General features: G+C 37.4%; 1 protein-coding gene across 5 annotated transcripts in view; it reads left to right on the top strand.

The window, feature by feature from the left end:
* RPS6KC1 (ribosomal protein S6 kinase C1) overlaps positions 1-23,999 on the top strand; it is a 232,629-nt gene that overhangs the window by 187,359 nt on the left and 21,271 nt on the right. For all 5 annotated transcript variants that reach the window (XM_067029882.1, XM_067029876.1, XM_059073278.2 and 2 more), the window contains 2 exons: positions 6,351-7,946; positions 8,218-8,307. In XM_067029882.1, the coding sequence (XP_066885983.1) occupies positions 6,351-7,946; positions 8,218-8,307 (1,686 nt within the window). The remainder of the gene's footprint in view (positions 1-6,350; positions 7,947-8,217; positions 8,308-23,999) is intronic.

The raw sequence follows: 23,999 nt of genomic DNA, 5'->3' as shown, positions 1-23,999 counted from the left end.
GGCAAGAGGGAACAAGTACATAGGCCTGGAGGCAAGAGTGTATTTGCTGTACAAGAAACAGCAAGGTCAAGTGTCACTGGAGCAGAATGGGAAGAGTGGTAGGAAATGGTATCAGAGAAGTGGGGAGGCAGGTGGGCAGATCCGGCGTGGTCTTCTAGGCCACTTTAAGAACATAGTTTTTATTCTGAATGGATAGGAAGACCCTGGGGGATATTGAGCAGAGCAGTGACAAGGTAGGGATTACTCTAGTTGCTTGGTGGAAAATAGAATCTAGGAGGGCAAACTCAAAAGCAGGGAGACCAGTTTGGAGGTAGTTGCAGCACGCCAGGTGAAATTGACACTGGCTTCCACCAAGCATTAGTGGTGGAGGTGGTGAGAAATGCTTGTTAGATTCTGAACACGTTCTGAAGGTAGAACTGACATGATTCTGCCTTGTATGACTCCATGGTTTGGGGCTTAAATAACTGAAAGAATGGTTTCCATTTACTAAGATGAGGAAAGCTGTGGGAGGAGTAGATTTAGAAGGAAAAACCAGAGATTCAATGTTGGACACGTGAGTTTGAGATGCTTATTAAATTTCCAGGTGGTGTTGAGTAGGCAGTTGGATGTGCCAGACAGGATTTTAGGAGAGAGGTTTAAAATGTTTATTGTTCCTGTTAATGGATTTCGTATTTTAACTCTGTTTGAAGAAGAAAACATTGGAGAAACAAATGTATTCAGTCAAGGCTATATGTGTTATTAAAACTTTAAGTTCCTAAGATTAGGGATCATCATATATATACATATCCCAGCATTTATAGGAGTGCTTGGTACATAGAAGGTGCTCAGTGTATAATTGCTCAATACTGACTAAGAAAAGATGAATGACTAGGTTACAGGAAAGTGATTGGAAAAGCTTCGGAGCAAATAGGTGGGGGATGGGAAAGAGTTTTTCCTCAAGTTAAGAGGGGACCAAAGGGATGAAATGATTCTCTTTTTTAACTAGTTTTAAAAAAACATTATAAAACTAATATAGAAAGAAATTCATACCAGATGGAAGTATATAAAGTAGAAATAAGAATTCTTCCTCCTTGTTCACTTTAATGCCCATTTCTATTCTCTAGAAATAGGGCGAACGTTTCCAGAAATTTCCTGTGTATATAAACATATACTTCTCCCCCCTATCTGTCTGATTTTAAAAAAAATTATTTATTTTTATTTATTTGGTTGCATGAGGTCTTAGTTGCAGCACGCAGCCTCCTTAGTAGCAGCTCCAAGGCTCCTTAGTTGCAGTTTGCCAGCTCCTTAGTTGCGTTGCGGGGACTCCTTAGTTGTGGCACATGAACCCTCAGCCACGGCGTGCAGGGATCTAGTTCCCTGACCAGGGATCGAACCCATGCCCCCTGCGTTGGGAGCGCGGAGTCCTATCCACTGAGCCACCAGGAAAGTCCCTGTTTTTTAAAAACATAAATTCATTTTACATATTGTTCTGTAGCTTGCTTTTCCCCCCACCCTAACAGTGTACTTCGGACATCTTTCCTTATCAGTACATATAGGAGTCCACTGAGAGAGGCGGTATAGTATAGTGATTAAAAAGAAGGATCTTAGGGATTCCCTGATAGCACAGTGGTTAAGAATCCACCTGCCAATGCATGGGCTATGGGTTCGAGCCCTGGTGCGGGAAGATCCCACATGCCCTGGAGTAACTAAACCCGTGAGCCACAACTACTGAAGCTTGCACGCCTAGAGCCCGTGTTCCGCAACAAGAGAAGCCGCTGCAGTGAGAAGCCTGCACACCACAAAGATGAGTAGCTCCCTCTCGCCACAGCTAGAGAAAGCCCGCGCACAGCAACAACAAAGACCGAACGCAGCCAAAAATAAATAAATAATTAAATAAAAATTAAGGTGGCGGGGTGGGGGAGAAGGATCTTAGAGCCAGGGCTGGCTCACAATTTACTAGTTGTGTGACCTTGGGAAAATTATTTAGCCTTTCTATACCTCTGTTTCCTTATTTGTAAAACAGGGATAATAAGAATTACATAATAATTATGTAATTAACTGTAATCATTACATAGGGTAGATGTGGGGATTAAATAGTATATGTAAAGCACTTATAATAGTGCCCAGTACATGGTAAATACTAAGTGTTTGCAATATTGCTGTTTGTTTATTTTTGAATACATACAAGGTATTTGGTTGTGCAGATTTACCATAATTGATTTAAGTAGTCCCCTGTCTACTGTTGTTTAAGTCCCTATATATGTGCATTTTTGTTTTATTTTGGTTTGTTTTGAGAATTATTTGTAAGACAAATTTCTTGAAGTAGAATTGCTGGGTCAAAAGATGATTTTTGATCATGGGTCCATCAATATTTTATCATATGTATTAAATTTAAATTACAATTCTGGTCAAGTAAATTGAAAAGATTTTCTTTGTAATCCTGCAGAAAACCAATAGATGAAAATCTAAAGAGAGACAAAAAGAGTTTTTATTAAACCTTATGGATTGCTATTTTCATAGCTTAAAGTAGCTAATATATGCAATTTTATGTGCTTCAACAGGGCTTAGAAAAGTGTCATTTATATTCTTAGAGTATTAAAAATTATAAATATTTTAGATATTTTCTATTTATATTTTGTGATTTAGCAATAACAGGCTATTTTTTAGGTTAATATTATTAATGTTACAGTAATAATGGTGACATTTGTGTAAGTTTGTGTATTAGGCCTGATCTTAACTCTGTAGAAAGTAGAACTCAGCTTCTGTGGAAAGAAACTTCAGGGGAATTATGTATTTTTGTAAGTTATGTGGTTTTCATGATTTTGTAATTGAAAAAAGTATGTCATAGGACCAAATTTTTGTTTCTATAGCTCCACATTGAGCATTAAATCTAACTTGGCCCCCAAAAAGGAATGGTAAGAGCTAAAACAGTTTTTTTCTCTCTGGAAAATGCAGTTTTTATACTTCACATTAGAGTACTTTTTTAGGCTAGTAACGAATTTCCATAAAGAAAATGCCAACAATTACATTAAAAAATTTTAATCTAATAATGAAAAGAATGGAATTAAATAAGATGCCATGTTTGATTAATCAAATTGGTAAACTTGCTAATATCCAATATAGGTAAGATGCTATGAAGATGGCACTAATATACGTCGCTTGTAGGAGTGGATTCTGGTACAGCTTTTCTGTAAAGCAATTTAACGACACATATCAGAAGCATTAAAGATATTCATACTTCCTAACCCAGCACTTTCATTTCTGGTGTTGTGTCCTGATGAAATAATCAGAGGTGTTAAGTATTTGTAAGCTAAAGTATACATTACTTTAATTCTAATAGTAAAAGCCTAGAAGCAACTTAGATGTTCAACAATAGAGGAACATTAAACACATCATATCTATCTATCTCATGGATATGCTGTATAGCCTTTCAAGTTCATATTCTCATGAAATTAGCAAATGTTTATGGTAAGATGTTAGTTGTGAAAAGTCAGAAGATAAATGTACTAATGGTTAATAGTGTTTATGGGTGATTTATATACTCTGAATTTTTTGCTGTTCTGTGTCCTTTTCTATATTAAATTTTTAAGAAATAATAAAACCATGTATCTGTTTTAGAATAAGAAGAAAGTATGACCAAAAATAGTGACATTTTTAATTTGTATAAACTTTTCCTTGAAAGGTTTTCAAAAAATTTGTAAAGATGTCATCTTTTTATAACTCAATTCAATAAATATTTAATTCCTGTTATTTTACATGCTAGACAGACTCCTCTCCTTGCAGTTATGAAGACCCTGCAGTATGTTAAAAGAGCTAATGAAAGCATAAAAGTAATATTAGTATGAAATAGAGTGTTGTAAATGTCATAAGAGGGATGATGTGATACAGAGGATTCTGAGAAGATAGGAGTTGTATACGGTGAGGGTATGTAAAAAAAACTGATAAAAGAAAACAAATTCTGAAGGACCATCAAGAATGGGTAGGATTTTGACAAGCAGATATTGGGGAGACTAATAGGAAAGACAATTCTAAGTGGTAGGTATAGTTTGAGCAAAGGCCCAGCATGGGTTATATGTGGAGAAATTCTATTCAGGTGAAATGTGTGATGAGTTGAGGGAGAGGTACAAATTATGGTTGATACCGTATTACTAAGGGTCCAAATGCCTATATGGAGTTGGTACATCGTTCAGTAGGTGGGCGGGGTGGGGGTAGGGTTTGGGTTCTTGGAGAAATGACATGATAAGATCTGTGCTAAAATGGAAGATTACTTGGGCAGTAGTTAGTATGATAGAGTGATACAGGAAGGACTGAAAGTAGTGGTCTAGTTGTAGCTATAACATTATTCCAAGAAACACAGAGTGGTCAAAGGAATTAAAAGAAGAGGAAGACTGTGGGAAACATGGGTAGATCTTATAGGACTTGGAAACTTGTCAGATATAGGAAGAACAAAGGAGAGAAAATAGTGCAAGTTTTTGTGCCTCAGTAGCTCTGAAGTCAGAAAGACGAAGTGATTTGGGGAGCAAAAATAAAGAATTTAAGCACATTAAATTTTAGATTTGGGCAGCTCATCCAGGATGAATTAGCCTAAGAATGAATGCGACTTTTCTTAGAACTTTGCTAGGTACTGTTCTTGCTGATCACTGGAACTTGACAGCTGTAGATAGTGTCTCCTTTGTGATGGCATATCCCATTCTGATAAGTTATGATTTGAGTTAACAAGCATTGAGTGATTGCCTATCATGTCCTGCACACTGTATAGGCAGTAGATCTATAAAGATGAAAAAGACTTAGTCCTGTCCTCACAGCAGGACAGTTGGACGATATACATCATTTTATTTGGACTGCATACAAGAACCCCAGCTTAAGGGCAGGCATTACTGTTAGTGTGCCACAATGGAGGTATTTGTGATAAGAGGAATGTGGTTATTGTTGTCAAAAGAATAAAAAAAGATAGAATCGATGCATAGCTTCTTTTGTGTGTGAGTGAGTGAATTTCAAAGCCATATATGAATCTTTAAACTTTAGTTTGAATATGGAGAAATATGAGACACCGAGTATAATCTAGAGATGACAGAAAGTTAGCTAAGAAGAAGCAAGAGGGAAGTTAAACACCACAATGTTCTATACCACTAATTATTATCAAAATGGGATAAGATTGTTAACTAGATCACTGGTAGAAGAAGATGTCTGAGTAGCCTAGGATTAATATTATGGCAGTTACCCTTTATAGCATTACTGTATGCTGGGCACGGTATTGGGCACTTTATGTATTTATTGAGTTCCTCTAAGTGAAATGAAATGCCAAGGAGAGAAAGATATTTTGGATGCTTCCATTGACCTTTTTACATATATAATTGACTGTCAGTGATTATTTCCCCTAAGATTTAGTTCCCCTTGGTATATGATGTTTAATAATGACATTTAAAAATGTGCTGAAAAAAATTGCTTTCTCCTTATTAGTACAGGGTTTCATTTTTGATGTATTATTTCCTATTTTGGGGAGCAATAGTTATATCTTTACAAAGTATGTTCCCACAATTACTGGTTTTAAGATTTCTGAATCAAATTTAACTATTCTTTTTTTTTTTTTTTTTTTTTTGTAATACTGTTTCTAGTCAGTAGAGCTTCGGTGGCCATGCTTGATAAAATTATTAATAAACAGAGCAGAACATAGACGTTTCTAGAGTAAATTATGTTTAACTTTAAAGTAGAATTTTAGCTGTGAAATTTCATATTAGTATTTGTTACAACCAATTTCTCTTCAAAGGAAGAAATAGGTTGTCATTTAAAAATAATTGATATTAGGAGATATGCTTGAAACTGTACTCACCAGTCAGCAATAATAAGAAAGTATTTTATTTAGTTATTTAGTTTTTTTTTTCATTGCAAAAATTTTTTTTTTTTGGTTTTTTTTTGTTTTGTTTTGTTTTTTGTGATATGCGGGCCTCTTACTGTTGTCGCCTCTCCCGTTGCGAAGCACAGGCTCTGGACGCGCAGGCTCAGCGGCCATGGCTCACGGGCCCAGCCGCTCCGCGGCATGTGGGATCTTCCCGGACCGGGGCACGAACCCGTGTTCCCTGCATCGGCAGGCGGATTCTCAACCACTGCGCCACCAGGGAAGCCCTCATTGCAAAAATTTTATTTAGACTCTTCATTGTCGTGAATCCCAAATCCAAGCTCGACTATTCTTCAAGAAGGCATTTTATTAAATTGCTTCTTACAGCATACTTGACATTAATGGGTATCATTGACTTGCTTTTGATTGATTATTAGAATACTTTTTGTTTCTCTAATGGCTTCAATAAGTAACCATTAATTTGGTGTTCTTAATTTCTTTTTTTTTTTTTTTTTTTGGTTATGCTTATTCACAGGTGGCAAACTCTGGTCATATATCAGTAAGTTTCTAAACAGAAGTCCTGAAGAAAGCTTTGACATCGAAGCAGTGAAAAAATCTTCACTTGCCAAAGTTCAACTGCAACAGCCAACATCTAGTCCTCAGGACAGCAGCAGCTTTGAATCCAGAGAAAGTGATGGTGGAGCCATGCTTAAAGTTCTGCCTTTGAAGACTAGTCTTACTCCAAGCTCTCAAGATGATAGCAACCAAGAAGATGACGGGCAAGACAGCTCTCCAAAATGGCCAGATTCTGGCTCAAGTTCAGAAGAAGAATGTACTACTAGTTATTTAACATTATGCAATGAATATGGGCAAGAAAAGATCGAACCAGGGTCTTTGAATGAGGAGCCTTTCATAAAGACTGAAAGGAACGATGTTGATACCAAAGCTATAGAAAACTTCCCAGCACACCTTGCTGCTGACAGTGACAGCCCCAGCACACAGCTGACAGCCCATGAGCTGAAGTTCTTTCCTGGAGATGATGGCCTGGAAGCAGTTAGTTCTCCAAGAACATCAGATTCCCTCAGTAGATCTAAAAACAGCCCCATGGAATTCTTTAGAATAGATAGTAAGGATAGCACTAGTGAACTCTTAGGACTTGATTTTGGAGAAAAATTGTATAGTCTAAAGTCAGAACCTTTGAAACCATTTTTCACTCTTTCTGATGGAGACAGCACTCCCAGGAGTTTTAGTACTAGTGAAAGCAAGGTAGAGTTTATAGCTCATGACACCATTAGCAGGGGCTCAGATGACTCAGTCCCGGTTATTTCTTTTAAAGATGCTGCTTTTGATGATGTCAGTGGTACTGATGAAGGAAGGCCTGATCTTCTTGTAAATCTGCCTGGTGAATTGGAGCCAGTGAAAGATGGTGCAGCAATGGGACCTACTAAGTTCACACAGACTAATATAGGCATAATAGAAAGTAAACTGTTGGAAACACCTGATGTTTTATGCCTCAGGCTTAGTACTGAACAGTGCCAAGCATGTGAAGAAAAAGGCACAGAGGAACTGAGTGATCCCTGTGGGCCGAAATCCCATAGTATCACAGAGAAACACTATGCACAGGGAGATCTTGGGATGTTATTTGTGGCAGCTGATGATCATCGTAATGCGGGAGACATGGCTTTGTTACACAGTTCAGATCCTAAGTTTCAAGGACTTAGCTTGGTTGCATCGGCAGTAACAGCAAACAACGCAAAAGAAAGCTTATTCCATATTTCTGACCCACTCTCAGGTGCTAATGAATATAACATAAATACAGACACTTTAAAAACTGAAGAAGTATTGCTGTTTACAGATCAAACTGATGATTTGGCTAAAGAGGAGCCGACTGTATTTCAGAGAGACTCTGAGACTAAGGCAGAGAGTGGGTTAGCGCTAGAAGGAGACAAGGAAATACATCAGATTTTTGAGGACCTTGATAAAAAATTAGCACTAAACTCCAGGTTTTACATCCCAGAGGGCTGCATTCAAAGATGGGCAGCTGAAATGGTGGTAGCCCTTGATGCTTTACATAGAGAGGGAATTGTGTGCCGCGATTTGAACCCAAACAACATCTTATTGAATGATAGAGGTCAGGAACTTTTGCAAATGCATTTCTTTTTATTCGCTGTTGCTTCCAATTAACTGAGTAGGCGTTTTATCTTGTAATTAGTATCTTCATTTCCTGTCTAGAGCTTCATTATCAGTGCAGCAAATTCACCCCCAGTAATAGCTTCTAGTACTTAATGATGCCATTATTCTTAATGATACTGTTTTTAGCTACAAAAGGAGTAATTACAGTTCACTTCTGCAGAAAATGGAAGAGAAAAATGTTTTGATTTCTCCTGTCGTTTTGTTTTTAGGACACATTCAGCTAACGTATTTTAGCAGGTGGAGTGAGGTTGAAGATTCCTGTGACAGCGATGCCATAGAGAGAATGTACTGTGCCCCAGGTTAGAGCAATCTCCTAAAATGTTTCACTTGGAAAAGTAGTTTGGCAGCTCTCATTTCTTTATTGAAGTTGTATTTTCACTAGCAGTTGACAATATGTTGGATTTGGTTATCTCTTTAACCCGTTAAAAAGATAATTTGGGGGATAAAATCATTATATAATCCATAGTATATGTGTGTATGTATATTTGTTAGTATATGATGTTAAATGGGTTTATACTTCTCTTAGAACTGGCCATGAATTCGTAGAAATGTCAACTTCTTAGTGTTTAAAAGGACCTTTAAGTATCCTCTTTAATTGGATGATTTTTTTTTTAATTTTAGAATTTTATTTATTTTTTTATACAGCAGGTTCTTATTAGTTATCCATTTTATACATATTAGTGTATACATGTCAATCCCAGTCTCCCAATTCATCACACCCCCACCTCCACCACTTTCCCCCCCCTTAGTGGCCATACATTTGTTCTCTACATCTGTGTCTCTGTTTCTGCCCTGCAGACCGGTTCATCTGTACCATTTTTCTAGATTCCACATATATGCGTTAATATACAATATTTGTTTTTCTCTTTCTGACTTACTTCACTCTGTATGACAGTCTCTAGATCCATCCACATCTCTACAAATGAGCCAATTTCATTCCTTTTTATGGCTGAGTAATATTCCATTGTATATATGTACCACATCTTCTTTATCCATTTGTCTATCCATTCATAGCCACAGAGGACTGCCTACTTATTTATTTATTTATTTATTTAATTTTTGGCCGAGTTGGGTCTTTGTTGCCGCACTCAGGCTTTCTCTAGTTGTGGCGAGTGGGGGCTACTCTTCGTTGTGGTGCGTGGGCTTCTCCTTGTGGTGGTTTCTCTTGTTGCAGAGCACGGGCTCTAGGCGCGTGGGCTTCAGTAATTGTGGCACACAGTCTCAGTAGTTGTGGCGCACGGGCTTAGTTGTTCCACGGCATGTGGGATCTTCCCAGACTAGGGCTGGAATCCCTGTCCCCTGCATTGGCAGGTGGATTCTTAACCACTGTGCCACTAGGGAAGCCCAGTAAATGGATGATTTTTAAGATGTGAGAGGTAGATGACTAAAAGAGTAAAATTCCTAAGACTAAAAATGGATAAAATTTGAAATAAAAAAAAATGCAGTGTTGTGATTTCAGTGATGTGCCACCCTGGCATTTTAGAGCAGATTTTAAAGAGTTCTTTCCATATTTGAGAAATTTTAGGAAGCATATTTTTCTTGTTTTGAAATAACCAAATATTTGACACAACAGGTTTCTCTTACTTTTACTGTATTGTCTTTGTTTTTTTAAAATTAGAGATTTATTTCTGGGGGTGTTAGATCCTTTGCTGATAATTATAGGTCTCTTAAGCATATGAATTGGATTTGAGTTAGTTTCTGTCTGTCATCAGTGCAGATGGGGCTGTGTTTGAATCTAAAGTTTGTTCACCTTTTGCCTAGCATTCAGCCTCTTTGAATGGCCAAAGTTGCTTCACTTGTCACCCTCTGGCTTTCATAGGAGGTTCAAGCTGATTGTATTGACATGATACGCTTAGTTGTTGATTAATACAGTATTTAATGCCTACTAGCGAACCAGCGTTATTATTGATGCTAACATTGTTTCCCTGCATAATGGGAAATGATTATAATTAGGATTCAAAGAGCTATATTGTTTTTAGTTACAATTTTCATTGTTAAGAATTATTTCTGTATTGAGAAATAGCACAGTTTTTCAATCTGCAAAGCAAATATACTAAAACTATTTTCTGAAAACAATGATTTAGATTTTCTTCTTACTGTTATACTGTTTTCTTAACTCTTTCGTCCCCCAAATTAGGATTGTTTGATTTTATTTCTTCCTAGGGGTGATAGAGCATGCCTACATTTTTTTCTTTCTCAAATAGATAATATTATGCTGGCTTCTGAAATCTTTTTTTCAAAAAAAAATAAATATTTATTTTTGGCTGTGTTGGGTCTTCGTTGCTGCGTGCGGGCTTTCTCTAGTTGCGGCGAGCGGGGGCTACTCTTCATCGCGGTGCACGGGCTTCTCATTGCGGTGGCTTCTCTTGTTGCGGAGCACGGGCTCTAGGTATGAGGGCTTCAGTAGTTTTGGCGCATGGGCTTAGTTGCTCCGCGGCATGTGGGATCTTCCTGGACCAGGGCGCGAACCCGTGTTCTTTGCATTGGCAGGCGGATTCTTAACCACTGCGCTACCAGGGAAGTCCCTGAAATCTTATTAATATGATTCAGTTAATGGGATAACAAAAAAATTTCATAGTGAAATCACTTTATTATGGTTATCTGGTTTATTTTTTAACAGACCCTCCCCCTTTCTAATTTGATTATAAATAACATTTTAGGTACCAATGTATGTAAATAAATATATGTTAATTATGATGAATTTCAGGGTTTTAGGATCAAAATTAAATCCGAGAGTTCTTTTAAGTAAAACCTGTTAAGTCCTGAAGTCAAGTGCGGTATAAACCTCACATCAAAACCACATGTTTATGGGGCAGTTTAATGTTTATAACTGACTCTTTTTTTCCTATTTTTCTTCTTACTTTCTTGTTGAAAGCTATCTGTAAGGTTGTACTTTGGCTTTCTAGCAGATTATTTTTCTTCAAACTATAGGCATGTTCACTTTAACCTTCATAGCATGTGACCTCCTGAGAATTTTAATATATGTGGAATAAAACCATACTACATACATCAGCAAATACATACTTTCAACTTTGTGTACTGAAATACAGTTTTGTGTACTGAATTGAATAGCGATCAGTTTCCAAGTGCTAATTTTTAAGGCTGGTCCCAGAGATCACAATTCTCATAGTTTACCAGCAGGTGGCAGTCTACCATTAATGGATTTTTGCTGTCATCGTCCGGTTGTCCTTCACTAACATTTGCAAAAAGCTGTAGTCTGAAGTAGGGCTTTGTTTTAATTATTTGCATAAAAGAATTGTACTTTCAAGCTTTGTGAGTTACAAAAGTGTTCTAGTATTATGGCATACATTGAACAATGTGGGAAGTCTCTCCATTCCTTGGGCCTATTAATTTGTTTTATCAACAGCATAAAACTCAATCAGTAATGACCTTAATTGAAAAGTGATGCTAGTGTTCTAATTTAGATGGTCTTAAACCTACAGTTGCAGAACTCAGTTAAGTGTGTGTACTCCTGCCCATTGCTTATAATGCAAGGGGAATTGGAACAAAAATTTGTGAATTACTGTTTGTTTCAAAACTGAATAGCAGTGCTACTGATAGAAATACAAGTAGACTTTGCTCCTCTTCTCAGAGGGGTGGGAGCAATGATAAGAAGCTAATGTTTCAATGCTTAAAAATCACAAATCAATGAACACACGGGGACATAGAGTACTAAGTCATCCTTTGATCTGTCCTTTGCAATACTAAGGGTTGAAGTAATTCTCCTCCTACATCCCCTTGCCTTCCTGTTTCCCAACTCTAACCTTAGTATTTTTGTCCAAGTAACTCTAAAGCACGTTAAGCAGCTGATGTTTGGTTAGAAAGTAAAGTTGTCACAAGATTATGATGAGAACGATTCACTTCTGTTTGAACAGCATGCAACCTCTACCCCTACCACGCCTCCCTCCTGGGAATCCTTATCACACATTTGTCCTAAAAACATTATCCACCTGCCCTGTACTTTATAATATCAGCAGTGTATCTTTTTATCTTGTGGATGATGTGCCTTTATATTTTGAGAAAAATTTCCAGTAACAGATTCGATTTACATGGACAGAAACTTGAGCAAATGCCAAACTAGCAGGGGGGCCATTATTCTGCTCTATAAATAAGTTTAAAAAAGAAAACACACACAGAAACCTGTGAATCAACATGTTTTGGTCTAATTGAGGGGAAAAGCAAGATAGATAAATTTTGAAATGCAAATGATCACCTTCTGTTATTTAAGTGTAGTTTCTGCCAACTTGGCGATCTTAGATTTTAAAAGTCATAGTCATTTCAATGATGTATACTACCAGGGATGTCCGATGTTCACAAGTTTCTACAGTGAAATGAAGAACTTAAAAAAAAAAAAGTTGCCACTTTTTATATTAAGGAAAATAAGTCCAACAACAAAAAGACAAAAACCATGGAGCTTTTTCTCTGTCTACATCTGTGAAAAAGCCAGCAAATAAATGGCTGCAGCTGCAGACCCATCAAGAGAGTCTTGAGAATACGAATTCACTGATCAAACCCAGCCCTGTTTTCAAAGTAGAAGCCGTTCCTTTTAGGTTCACTTTGTATCCTTAGATTATCTAGGATGATTCTCTAGAAAGGTTTTATTTTAAATAAACATCATTCATGGTAAATGGGTTCCTTTCATACCACAGAAACACAGAACGGAGTTCAGGAAAGAAAGAGCAAAGAAATAGTCCCCAAAGTGGGAATAGATTTTATAGCATGATGATATAAATATAACACTGTCTAGTTTCCATATGAGGAGAGTTTTAGATATTTTATTAAGAGATGTTTAGACAGATTCTTCTATTTTTTTGTTAAGAGAGATTATAGAATAATCTGGAGAATTATAGAATAACTGGAATTAATTGGTTATTCTTCTCCAGAGGACTTCCTTGTAGTTACTCTGATTTTATTTCAATTTGTATATACACACAAACACACATGTATTTAGAAGATTTAATGTGCTTTATCATTGGAACTATTAATTTATCATAATATAGAATAAATTTTTTGTTATAGTATTTTAAGTATAAAGGAAAAATAAAATGTCAAGAAAGTATTTATTTTTTCTTTTACCAGTATTTTTTTCTTAGCAGTCTCGTCTCTCATCATAAAAAAGCAGCTAGAAAATAGAACTTATTAAGCACATAAAACACAAAAGACTGGATTTGAAAGTTTAATATGCAATCTAAGACAAGTGAATAAAATTGTTTATATGTTAGTTATGCTGCTAACATAATCACTTAAGTTTCCCATTCTAGTCTTAACAAGTTGTTATGGTATCCTATGAGTGTGTCCTTCACCTTTAGTTTCCACCCGATTTATGAGCCTTTATAAATGCTTGAAATTTACATTGATATTTCTCATTGAATACTTCTCACACTTGAGAATTTATAGGTGAATATGTGTGTAAATTGAAGAAGTCCAAAGTGCTTTTTACCACAGCCCAATCTCCACGCTCCCAGATGTCAAATGACAGCTTTGCTTCCTCTCTTAGGCGATTTCACACTTGGAAACAGTTCACAGCTGACGGTGAAAAGTGAAACATAGAAAAATCATACTGATAACTCTCTGCAAAATTCAGTTTTAGAGCATAACATTTATTTACTACTACTCTTTGCTCTTCTAGCCTGACTTTATCAAATCCGTGAATATATTTTTGGGGTGTAGTCTCCCCTGCCTCTCTTCATACTCATGCTTTACGCACAATTAATTGCTTTTTAAGCATGGTGCTCTGTGTGATAGTTATGTATTTGATAATTAGATCTAGGACTCAGACCATGGATGGTTTAAAAATACCATGAGGGCATCGTAGGTTTAAGATTTAGAATGTTACGATGAAATTGAGAATTACCAAAACTCAGTATTTTCCTAACATCAGCCATTAACTCATTGCATGACATTGGGCAAGTTATTTAAGACTTTTTAGGCCTTAATTTACCCGTAGTAAAGTAGATTTTTAAGAACATTTTCTTAACATTTTATTTTGAAAAATTTCAAACATACAGAAAAGTCGGAAGAATTTGTACACCCATATTTACCCATCACCTAGATTCTGCAGTTAACATCCTATAATATTTGCTTTGTCATACATCTATCTGAAATGGATTTGTTGAATATTAAGAAGATCACAGATGTCAAAATTCAAGTCCATCATATTAAGGCCAAGAACTTTTCTGACAAGAAATAAATACTGATTTCCTGTCTAACATCAGTAAGGTTAAAAAAATTATTTCACTTGGAGGACTTTCTAGGTATTCTCTTTTTACCCATTTATAGTTTGCACATAAAATATATAATATGGAAATGAGGAATTTATGGAAATTGTTTTCATTTGCAGGAAAAAAGCCAAGACAACTTTTGAGTAGGGTGAAACTTAAATGCCAAGATTTTTAACAAACAAAGCTGTTTAAAAGAAGAAAGAATCATTTATATCTGAGAAATTCTGGGTCCTGGGTAACTTCACCATGCGTGAGGAATCTAATTTTAGGCATGTGAAGTTGTTAGAGAAAGCAACTGAATATAGATGTATATTTTGAAATAATAATGTTATAATCAGGAAATATGGCTACATCCCTGGTCCAGTCTCCCCCCACCCACCCCCGCCAAAGGAGAAGGAAGAAAAAGGCAAGAGGGAGCTGTAGAAATAATTTTAAAAGAATGAAATATTTGTGGTTAATATTTATATAATAAATAATAATAATAAACGTTATGTTTCAAACAGGAACTGTTTTGTTTGATTTACCCTTAAGCAAAACTTCAACAGTAGCTCCCAGGTACATAGTAAATGTTTTAATGTTTTCCTCGAATGATTAGCAAGTACTTGTAATCTTTTGCCTTTAGTTCCTAATGTTATATAACTAACTCTATGTCTTCTTTGAGAGAACCAGTATCTTTTCAATTTTGCCATAGAAGAGCGGAAATTTTACACTGAGGAAAATTCCCTGCTGCATTCCACCCCTGTAGACCGATGAAGCTTGTGCCATGAGTATATTAGGCTAAGCAAAAAGAGGTTCAAGTCAAGTCTTAACCTTGTCCAGAAGGGCAAGACCCTTCTGATGGAAAGAAGATTAAAGGGTTAACTTTATACATGTTTGAGGGTCTGAAACCTTGGGACCCATCCCTAGGTAGGGTATATCCTGGAGTCCTCACAAACCCCCTAAAAATGGGCCAGTCACCTTCACCTCTGCATCAAGGTCACTCCATGTTGAAATAGTCCCATTCTGAAACCATACTTCTCATCAAGCCAGAATGTGATTTGTCTCTAGTGGTGAGAATGAGACAGAGTAATAGCAGAGTATTCGATCCTTGTTATTCGGCACCTTAGTGAATAACACATTAATTCCTCTCAAGGGAAGAAATTCTTGAGCCGTTAGAACTAGAGAATTGATAAGGGTGAAAGAATTGATACTGTATTTCACCCCTCCTGTATAAAAACAATACCTCTGTACATTTCCTAGTACTACCTGATATTGGGGAATAGGGGGTTTACTTCAAGCTTTAGATTATTAAAAGGAAGTTAATTTTAATGTCTTATTTACTCTACATCTTTTTCTTTATGATCTTGGACAGATTTCTTTTTTAGAAGAGGAACACAAGATTAGATACTTACTGTTTTAAGTAATAGCTGCAGTGTAATGCTTCTTAATTTTAAGGTCTAAATGGATTTTTGGTAACTGTTCAGTTAATTGGTCTCACCACCATATTATTATAAAGAAGAAAGTGAACTATCTTTTACCTGTGATATTGAACAAAGAAGAAGATGTAATGCTGAGTTCAACATTATGTACCAGGACTGTTGGCTAGCTACTTTGACCAAATCATCAGTTTTTATACCATGTAAAATCTTGTCAGTTTGAATCTCCAGGAAGTAACCAGGGCTGACTCCTTCTAAACAATTATTCGTGAATACTTCCTTCAAATAAATGTTTAAAAATGCTAAGGTTTTAAAAAATTGGTGGTAAAGCAAATAGAATTCCTGAAGCTCCGTTAATAGCAGTGCCTGTAGCTCTGCCTGCCTGACACAGCAACAGAGCAGCGGGGAGAGAGAGAAAACTGCGCCTGTCATTTTCACAATTTTCAGTTAGCCTTGTTCTCATCAATCAACTGTAATGGCTTTGGTTGGGTAACACTGTGACACCCGATGGCTATTCAGAATGGAGTTGTGATACGATCAATGGAAAATGGAGCATGCTATTGGTTTTTTTCCTACCAGAAACGCAGGGTGAGAGTAAGCAAGATTGTGTAGAGCTCAGAATTATAATCAGTCAACCAGAAGTCATATGGTAGTTACCTGTTTCTTAGTCTATCTCACAAGAAAACTATAGTAATGATACCTATAAACTTCCTTGAACAAGTAATTTTTGGCTCTGGAATGCTGAATCTAGTTAAATCAAGGATCTTTGACCCAAGTTGTGCAGATAATTGCAGGAAAGCTCAGAACATGGTTGCCAGGTCACCACGACAACAAGGAATTAAAAGCTGGGTAGTGGGAGAAGCAGAATTTTGTTAAACCTCAACCTGAATTAGTACTTACGTTCAGGTCTCCGCAGTACAACCCAAGGCCCCGGGTTTCATATAATTCGATTACCTGAAAACCAACTGAATTAGTCCTGCGGTGGCGGCAGGAAGCAAGCCTAGAGACTGAGATGAGCCAGGAAGGCACGCGCGTGGAAGGGGGGCAGCACCGCCTCTCTCCCGTCACTGTGGGGGGCGTGCGCAGGAGAGCTGAGGCCCAGCTGCTGCAGGTTCTCCCCTCTGGAAAGTGCTCGCCCCTGTGGCTGGTCTTCCTTGATAACACTCTCATGAGTTAGAGCAATGTGATACCAGCAACTTTTAAACAGTTCGTACTCTCTACTCGACCAATAAGGCATTTGAGTCATCGATTGAGTACGATGTTGAAGGACTTTATGGAATGTGCAACAGATAACTGGGCAGCCAGCATTTTCTGCAATGTCAATAGAACTATATAAATATAAAATAAGACAAAAGGAGCCAAGTGCCCATTGAAAGGATGGGCTGGGAAATGCAGATTCCAGGCTCTAGAGTTGCTCAGATGTTATCGCCATCTTATCGCCATTGGAGCACATTTCATGTAATTGTGTGTCTAGATTCCTTCCATTGAACAGGGACAGGGGAAACCTTGATTTATCTCCCAGTCCTGTCTTCCTCCTCCCAGGGCTTTCCAGCTTCTTTTCTTTACCACGTGCCATCCGTGCCAGGACAAACTGTAGCAGTCATTGTGTTCTGCAGAGGGGAGCCCTGGAAGGTGTCCACTAGACCACCCCATTTTAAGCCACCATCATCTCTTGCCTGGACTCCTGCAGTCCTCAGCTGACTGACCTCCATTCTTGGTTTCATCCAGCAGCCAGAGTATGCTTTAGATAATGTTGAAAACTTTCTGGCCCACCACATGTAAAGGTACAGAAGGACTTGATGTAGATCTCTGTGCTCAGTAGACTTGAAGAAAATGCATGTGATGAGGCCTTTGGAGGTGTTTTGATTGCACTGTGCTACAAAACACAAGATGGAGATAGTTGTTCAACAAACATTTATTAAGTGCCTTCTGTGTGCCAGGTACTATGCCTAGGAGCTAGAAATAAGACAGAATTGGTTTAATATTGACAGTTACTTTTGAAGATGGGTATAAAAAGAAGAGACTGTCCAAACAGAAGACATACACAATTGGTTAACTAGGACATTAATAGACTTTATAGGTGAATAGTTATGTTTACAAAATTGTAATTTACCAAGCTAACATAAGATATGCTTAGCTGTCCCTCTTCTCACAGTTTAGTTCCATGTATTGTTGGATATATAAAGAAAAAAGAAATGCTTTCTTCTGTGTTTCTTTCTCTTAGCTCTTTAGTCATCAGCTGTAGTGTAAGACTAATGCTCAGCCCCTGCATAGAAGATCTTTATACACAGCAAGAGCTGGTGAGAGAAATTGACTAGAATTTTGTAATTCTAGTCCCTTTCAATTAGCAACAGATGCTGCAGGGAAAGACTGTGTAGGAACACAGGACTAATGTTTGCATGCTCTAGCTAACATGGAATGCTCATTGCAGAAGAAAGACGTTCTTTTACCCTTGGTCCAAGTATGTCACTAATGATAGATCAAATTTAAAAAAAAAACAACTTAAAAAAAAAAAACTAAGGCCATTACTGAAGTCTTGACTCCCTTGGAAGAAAGTTAACAAACTAATTGTAATAATATTTTAAATCTTCCTGAACACTTACAGAATTTATGGAAAATTTAGACACCACAGCTTTTTTTCTGATACTATAAAAGTGTATATGGTGCTTAATTTTAAGGTTTATAAGAATGTGGCTTAATTTTTATATTGTCTTATTCACCAAAGAGCTCTCTTTTATTCTAAAAGCTAATGTATTTTTCTTACTTTTTTTCTTTTTTCCTAAAAGAGAGAGTTGGAAGATCAGGTGTTTAACGTCAAAATTTAAAGTACTGTTTTGGAAAAAAAGCCCTGTGCATTTAGAAACTATATTGCTCCCACCCCGAAAGTATACTTAACTGCTGACTATCATTTTAATGTATTCTATAGGTTTGTGGCTTTAAAATTGTTCCATCATTCTGATATTTGGATAAAGTGCTCTATCATTTATGTGACTAATTCTTTCAACATCTAAATGTTGGTTTAATTTGACCATTATATAAACACATGATTTGCAACAATTGTTGCTTTTCCACTGAGTTTTATATGACCTCTTAATAACAGTTCCACAGTTACTATAACTTTGAAAGTGAAGAGAAATGAGGCATCTAAGATTCTATTTATTAAAAAAAGTGTAGTTAAGGAAAAGAGTTTGGGAGAAATATTTACATACTTGCTCTAAATTAAAATAGAAATTCTCTATACGTGAAATTCTCTTCTAAGAAAACTCTGAACTCACTGTATTTCCTATCATATCCTGAAAGGAAGACAGCAACAGTAGACCATACTGCCAGAGGGAGGTCATGGAATTGTCTCTAAAGATTTTTGGAATGCGGATGGGTAGCTATTTGTTGTGATCAGTAGAGGTAAGAAGAAGGATGTGATGACCTGTGTGGGTCTCCCTTAGTGGAGAATCAAGTGATGTCACCAGTCTGAAAATGTGCCTTAACAAATCCATCAAAGAGCTAAATGTAGAAGATCATATTCCCTTATTTATCAAGCACCATAACAGTAACGTCTCTTAAAGAAAAGTAAATTCTGAATTTGGGAATTCACAGTTACTTAAAATGCAAGGTGATTCATCTTTTTTTTCCTTTGTTTTTATTTTTTATTTATTTATTTTAACATCTTTTTTGGAGTATAATTTTTTACAGTGGTGTGTTAGTTTCTGCTTTATAACAAAGTGAGTCAGCTGTACATATACATATATCCCCATATCTCCTCCCTCTTGCATCTCTCTCCCACCCTCCCTATCCCATCCCTCTAGGTGGTCACAAAGCACCGAGCTGGGTGATTCATCTTTATAAAGCTTTATAGGAAGGTTGGTGTTCATTTATAAAGCTTGAGTTTGAGATGCATTTTCCAGCTTTTAAAATTCTCTGTACAATTTCCAGCATAGTTTTACTATTATCTACAATTATTTCTGAGTCATGTCTTTGACAAATCCATGTGGCTTAAACTACATAGCCCTAAAGGGCAGGGCCTGGGCCAGTAGATAGTGTATGTCATGATCTCAGTAATGCTGGGATCGAATGGTCTCTCCAGGGTCTTTCAGACTTTCTCAAGTCTAAGAGTGTATACTTTGCTTCTTTCCCTTCACTTCTCATACAGAGAGAGACATTTTATGGTTTCCTGAGTCCAGGCTTTCTGTTTTTTTGCTCTTTTACTTTTCAGGAGCAAGGCTTATTATAATACAGGTTTGGGGTCAGATTAACATTATTATTTTTGGCTGTAAGAGGGAGACTTAGTAAACTCTATCATAGGAGTATAAAACTCTCTTAGTCTATGTTTTAGCAAGCCCTTTGACAATATGGGTTACTAAGGCAGCATTATTTTTCTGAGAGATGTCCTGGCTTGTTGAAGTGTGTTGTATGAGGTGTTAAACATGAGTAAAACAAAGGTAGGCAAGGCATATTTTTACGCTGTGGTATCTTTATTATTTTATTTAAACTTGTTTATTCACTTGTGAATTATGATAATTTGAATCATTAGTATGAATCCATAAATTAGTATAAATTAGTATAAATTAAAAATTTCCATAAATTAGTATAAATCCATATTGTGTTAGAGTATGAGGATTGGTAGTGCTAAAATGGGATTTCTAGAATTTTACTAAACTGTTCTCACATATATGATGTCCTCCAAAAATTTTGGACAAGTTGAAATCTAATCTGGAGCTGATTTTATGTCTCCATTACATTAAAAGATGGTAACGGTTAGATTTAGTGACACTGATTCATTTTGCTTGCCACCAGGTCTCTTAGGGAAAGGAAGGGTGGCTGTATGTAGAAAGGAGAAGACGAACGAATGTGGAACGCTGGCTCATTTTAGCATAATCCCACTCTTTGGGCATCTTAGGTTAATGGAGGGAGAAGAAGTTATGAGAAAGGCTCATGAGTGCTTTTGAAAACACTTTCAGGATTGTAAAATTACAGGTAGAAAGAATGCTAGAGGTCTGCCTGTCCTCATTTTCAGAGAAGCTAAAATACCCAGCCAGCCTCAAACAGTAGCAGAACTAGAGCCCTGTCAATACATTTCTTTGATTCAAAGACAAAAATTCAGGATTCTTTGCTATCACTGTCTCTTTCTGAGTTTTTGTGGGAATAATCTGTGGATTTGTTTGTTTTCTTAGGGAATAGTTTATTTTTCCCCTGATCCCTTTGCTTAATGCTTAGAGCCCTGCTGTCCTTGTGGAGAATGAGGATCCTGCTTTACCACCCTGGAAACTGCAAATATAGAATGTTGTGTCATGGGAAGGGGAATGCACGGGAACTGAATACATTGGGTTTTTTTATTTTATTTTATTTTATTTTTTTTTTGGTGGTACGCGGGCCTCCCACCGCTGCGGCCTCTCCCGTTGCGGAGCACAGGCTCCGGACGCGCAGGCTCAGCGGCCATGGCTCACGGGCCCAGCCGCTCCGCGGCACGTGGGATCCTCCCGGACCGGGGCACGAACCCGCGTCCCCTGCATCGGCAGGCGGACTCCCAACCACTGCGCCACCAGGGAAGCCCAATACATTGGGTTTTATAGTGAAAATATTTTGAAAATTGACAGAGCAGTGGAGAATTTATCCTTCAAAATTTTTTTCTGCTTTTTTTTCCCACCTGAGATTTAAAAAATTCAAGGTAGGGAGTTTAAAGGGATTTCTCAGCTTTACTATGTTATACTTTAAAAGAGCCCTCACAAATTTATTTGATATTTCTTTATATTCTCTGCTTTTGACTTTGGACACAACATACCTGACTGTTCACCTGGTGTTTGTAGTAGCTATCATGTAGCTTTATATATGAATCAGTACTCTTGGTTTATGCCTAAAATTTTGTATAGATTTTGCAAGTAAAGCAGTTTTAGAGTATTGCTTCTGACAGCCACACAACCTCAGTCTTCTTTTTGGCAATGCAATTTCAAGGTATATCTTTAAAATTTTTAATCTAAGAATTATTGAAAAGACAATCAAAATCTTTCATTCTGATTATTAAAAGAAAGTGAAATTCTATTTTAAAACCCTAAAGAAGAAATGATGTAAGTATCTTCTTCCAGTTGTTCTAATATTTAAGTTTCCTGAGCCGTTAGGAAGTTCTTCTTTGTATCTTATCTAAATATAGAACTCTTTGTTGTAGTTCAGAGTCATCTATTAAAATCAAGGACAGTTGGTCATGATGTCAGTTTCACATTAATTAATGAATCCTTAATATAAAGTCATTTTGAAGTGGTTCAAGCTGCACTGTTAAGGGGATGGATTTAAAACTTGTTCAGTGTCTTTTTTTCCAGATTTCCATGAGAAAAAAATTAACTTTTCAGAGTTGCTATCCTTCTTTATTAGCCCAGTCAGATTAAAGATGACATTCAGCCTCGTTGTCTTCAGACTTTCAGAAGCAGTTTTTCTTAGATGGGATCGGTAGTTTCTTTATGCCCAAGTGCCAGTAGAAAGCTTAACCAATGACAGCCAAGAGTGCGGAGGAAAAAGAGAATAAGGCGAGGGGAAAAGAAGCAGGCTGTCAGTGGAAGAAAGAAGAGGGGGAGATCGAGGAAAGATGGGAAAAGAAATGGGGAGTGAATGACTTAGACTAAGGTCGATGGTGCTAGGGTGTCACCAGCAGTTATATCAGGTGCCACGCGGTGCATCCCGCATCCTGGACCAGAAAGCGAGCCGACTGAAAATGGGAATTAAATTAACTTGAGGGCCTGCTTGGGTCTCTTGCTACTGTCTGTGTTGCCTGACGTTCAGACTGGTGCTTGTCAAACACGGTAGCATCCACATTTGAAGCAGAATGTTGGTCATTATCTACCTGTTAAGGACTCTGGCAGAAAATTGTGAGGGATTTCAAAGCAGCATAAAAACCAGTGAACCTAGTTCTGAGACTCCTTAGTTGAGCAAGGTCACAGAAACCAGTAAAGGAATAACACCTTGTCTGTCTCCTGAAGTGCCTCTCAAACTTTTCTACCCAAGTACTTCTGACTGTAGAGGTGATAATGAAATGAGACTTCGAGACTAATAATATGATCCAGAAGTTTCTTTTAAGTCTTTTTATCTTGCAGATCCATGCAAGGTTTACATTCTGTTCCATAATGGGTCTGTGTTTCTTTTAATAATAAAACAACATCCTACCACCTCCCACACATATAAAAATCTTTGATGTTCCGGAGGATGCACTGTCCTTATGGTAGCATCAGAGATCCCCCTCCCCTCCACCGTGTGCGCATGCGCTCGTTCTCGCTCGCGCTCTCTCTCTCCCTCTCTCTCTCTCCCTCTCTCTCTCTCTCTCTCTCTCTCTCTCCCTCTCTCTCCCTCTCTCTCCCTCTCTCTCTCTCTCTCTCTCTCTCTCTCTCTCTCTCTCTCCTCTCTCTCCCTCTCTCTCCCTCTCTCTCTCTCTCTCCCTCTCTCTCCCTCTCTCTCCCTCTCTCTCTCTCTCTCCCTCTCTCTCTCTCTCTCTCTGTCCCCTTTCACCCCCAGCGCACATTCCCAGCAGTGATATGGGAAGCAAGCACAATGCGTAACATTTGGTGGTCTAGGCTACACTGGTGACGGCACTTTGGACCTTCTGGTGAATTTGAAAGCTCCCTTTATAAATTATATTAGTCACTGACTACATTGCACAGACTTACCACAGTAACCCTTTCCTCCATTCTGACAGCAAAGCCTTGTGAGCAGAGACTTGGGGTGTGGTTCTAGTCTGCAGCTCCTCAGGGGATGCTCTTAGACCCTGTAAAACCATCTGATCTGCACAACTTTCTCTGAGCTGACTGGGTCAGGCATTCCTCTTTTCCCTGAACACACAAATACAGTATTCTTTCTCCTCCAAAGTCATTCTACCCAAGTAAGTTCTCCGTAAGGATGCTTGGAAATTTTAAATAATTCATATACAATGTTAAACACAGTCCCTTACATATGGTAAGCAGTCAACGGATGTTAGCTACTGTTCTGTCCTTGCAACTATCATTATTACAATATCTGCCTACTAGCAACCTTCAGACATGGAGAGTGAGACTTGGAGGTTGCATATTCAAAACAGATGGCTGATCAATAATTTGGGATCTTGAGTTGTGAACATGTAACACCTTTCTAAAACTAACACGTATATACTGCTTGCTTTATGATTAAAGAAAATGACATATAACAAATTCTTGAGCAAGATATTTAAAAATAAAGCCATTAACTATGAAAACTGATTTTAGTTTCACATTATTTAGCAATGTGGTGAGTACATAGTGTCCTGTGGAGGAATAGTACCTAGCAGGGGACCTAGTTTGTACTGCTTATACGTGTTTGAATGAATCTTGATAGGTTGAGACCTCATTATAGAGGCCTGAATATATA

Source organism: Kogia breviceps, chromosome 1 (genome assembly GCF_026419965.1).
Source record: "Kogia breviceps isolate mKogBre1 chromosome 1, mKogBre1 haplotype 1, whole genome shotgun sequence".
Taxonomy (NCBI): domain Eukaryota; kingdom Metazoa; phylum Chordata; class Mammalia; order Artiodactyla; family Physeteridae; genus Kogia; species Kogia breviceps.
Note: the sequence above shows the minus strand (reverse complement) of the source record. Positions and strands in the feature narration are given on the sequence as shown.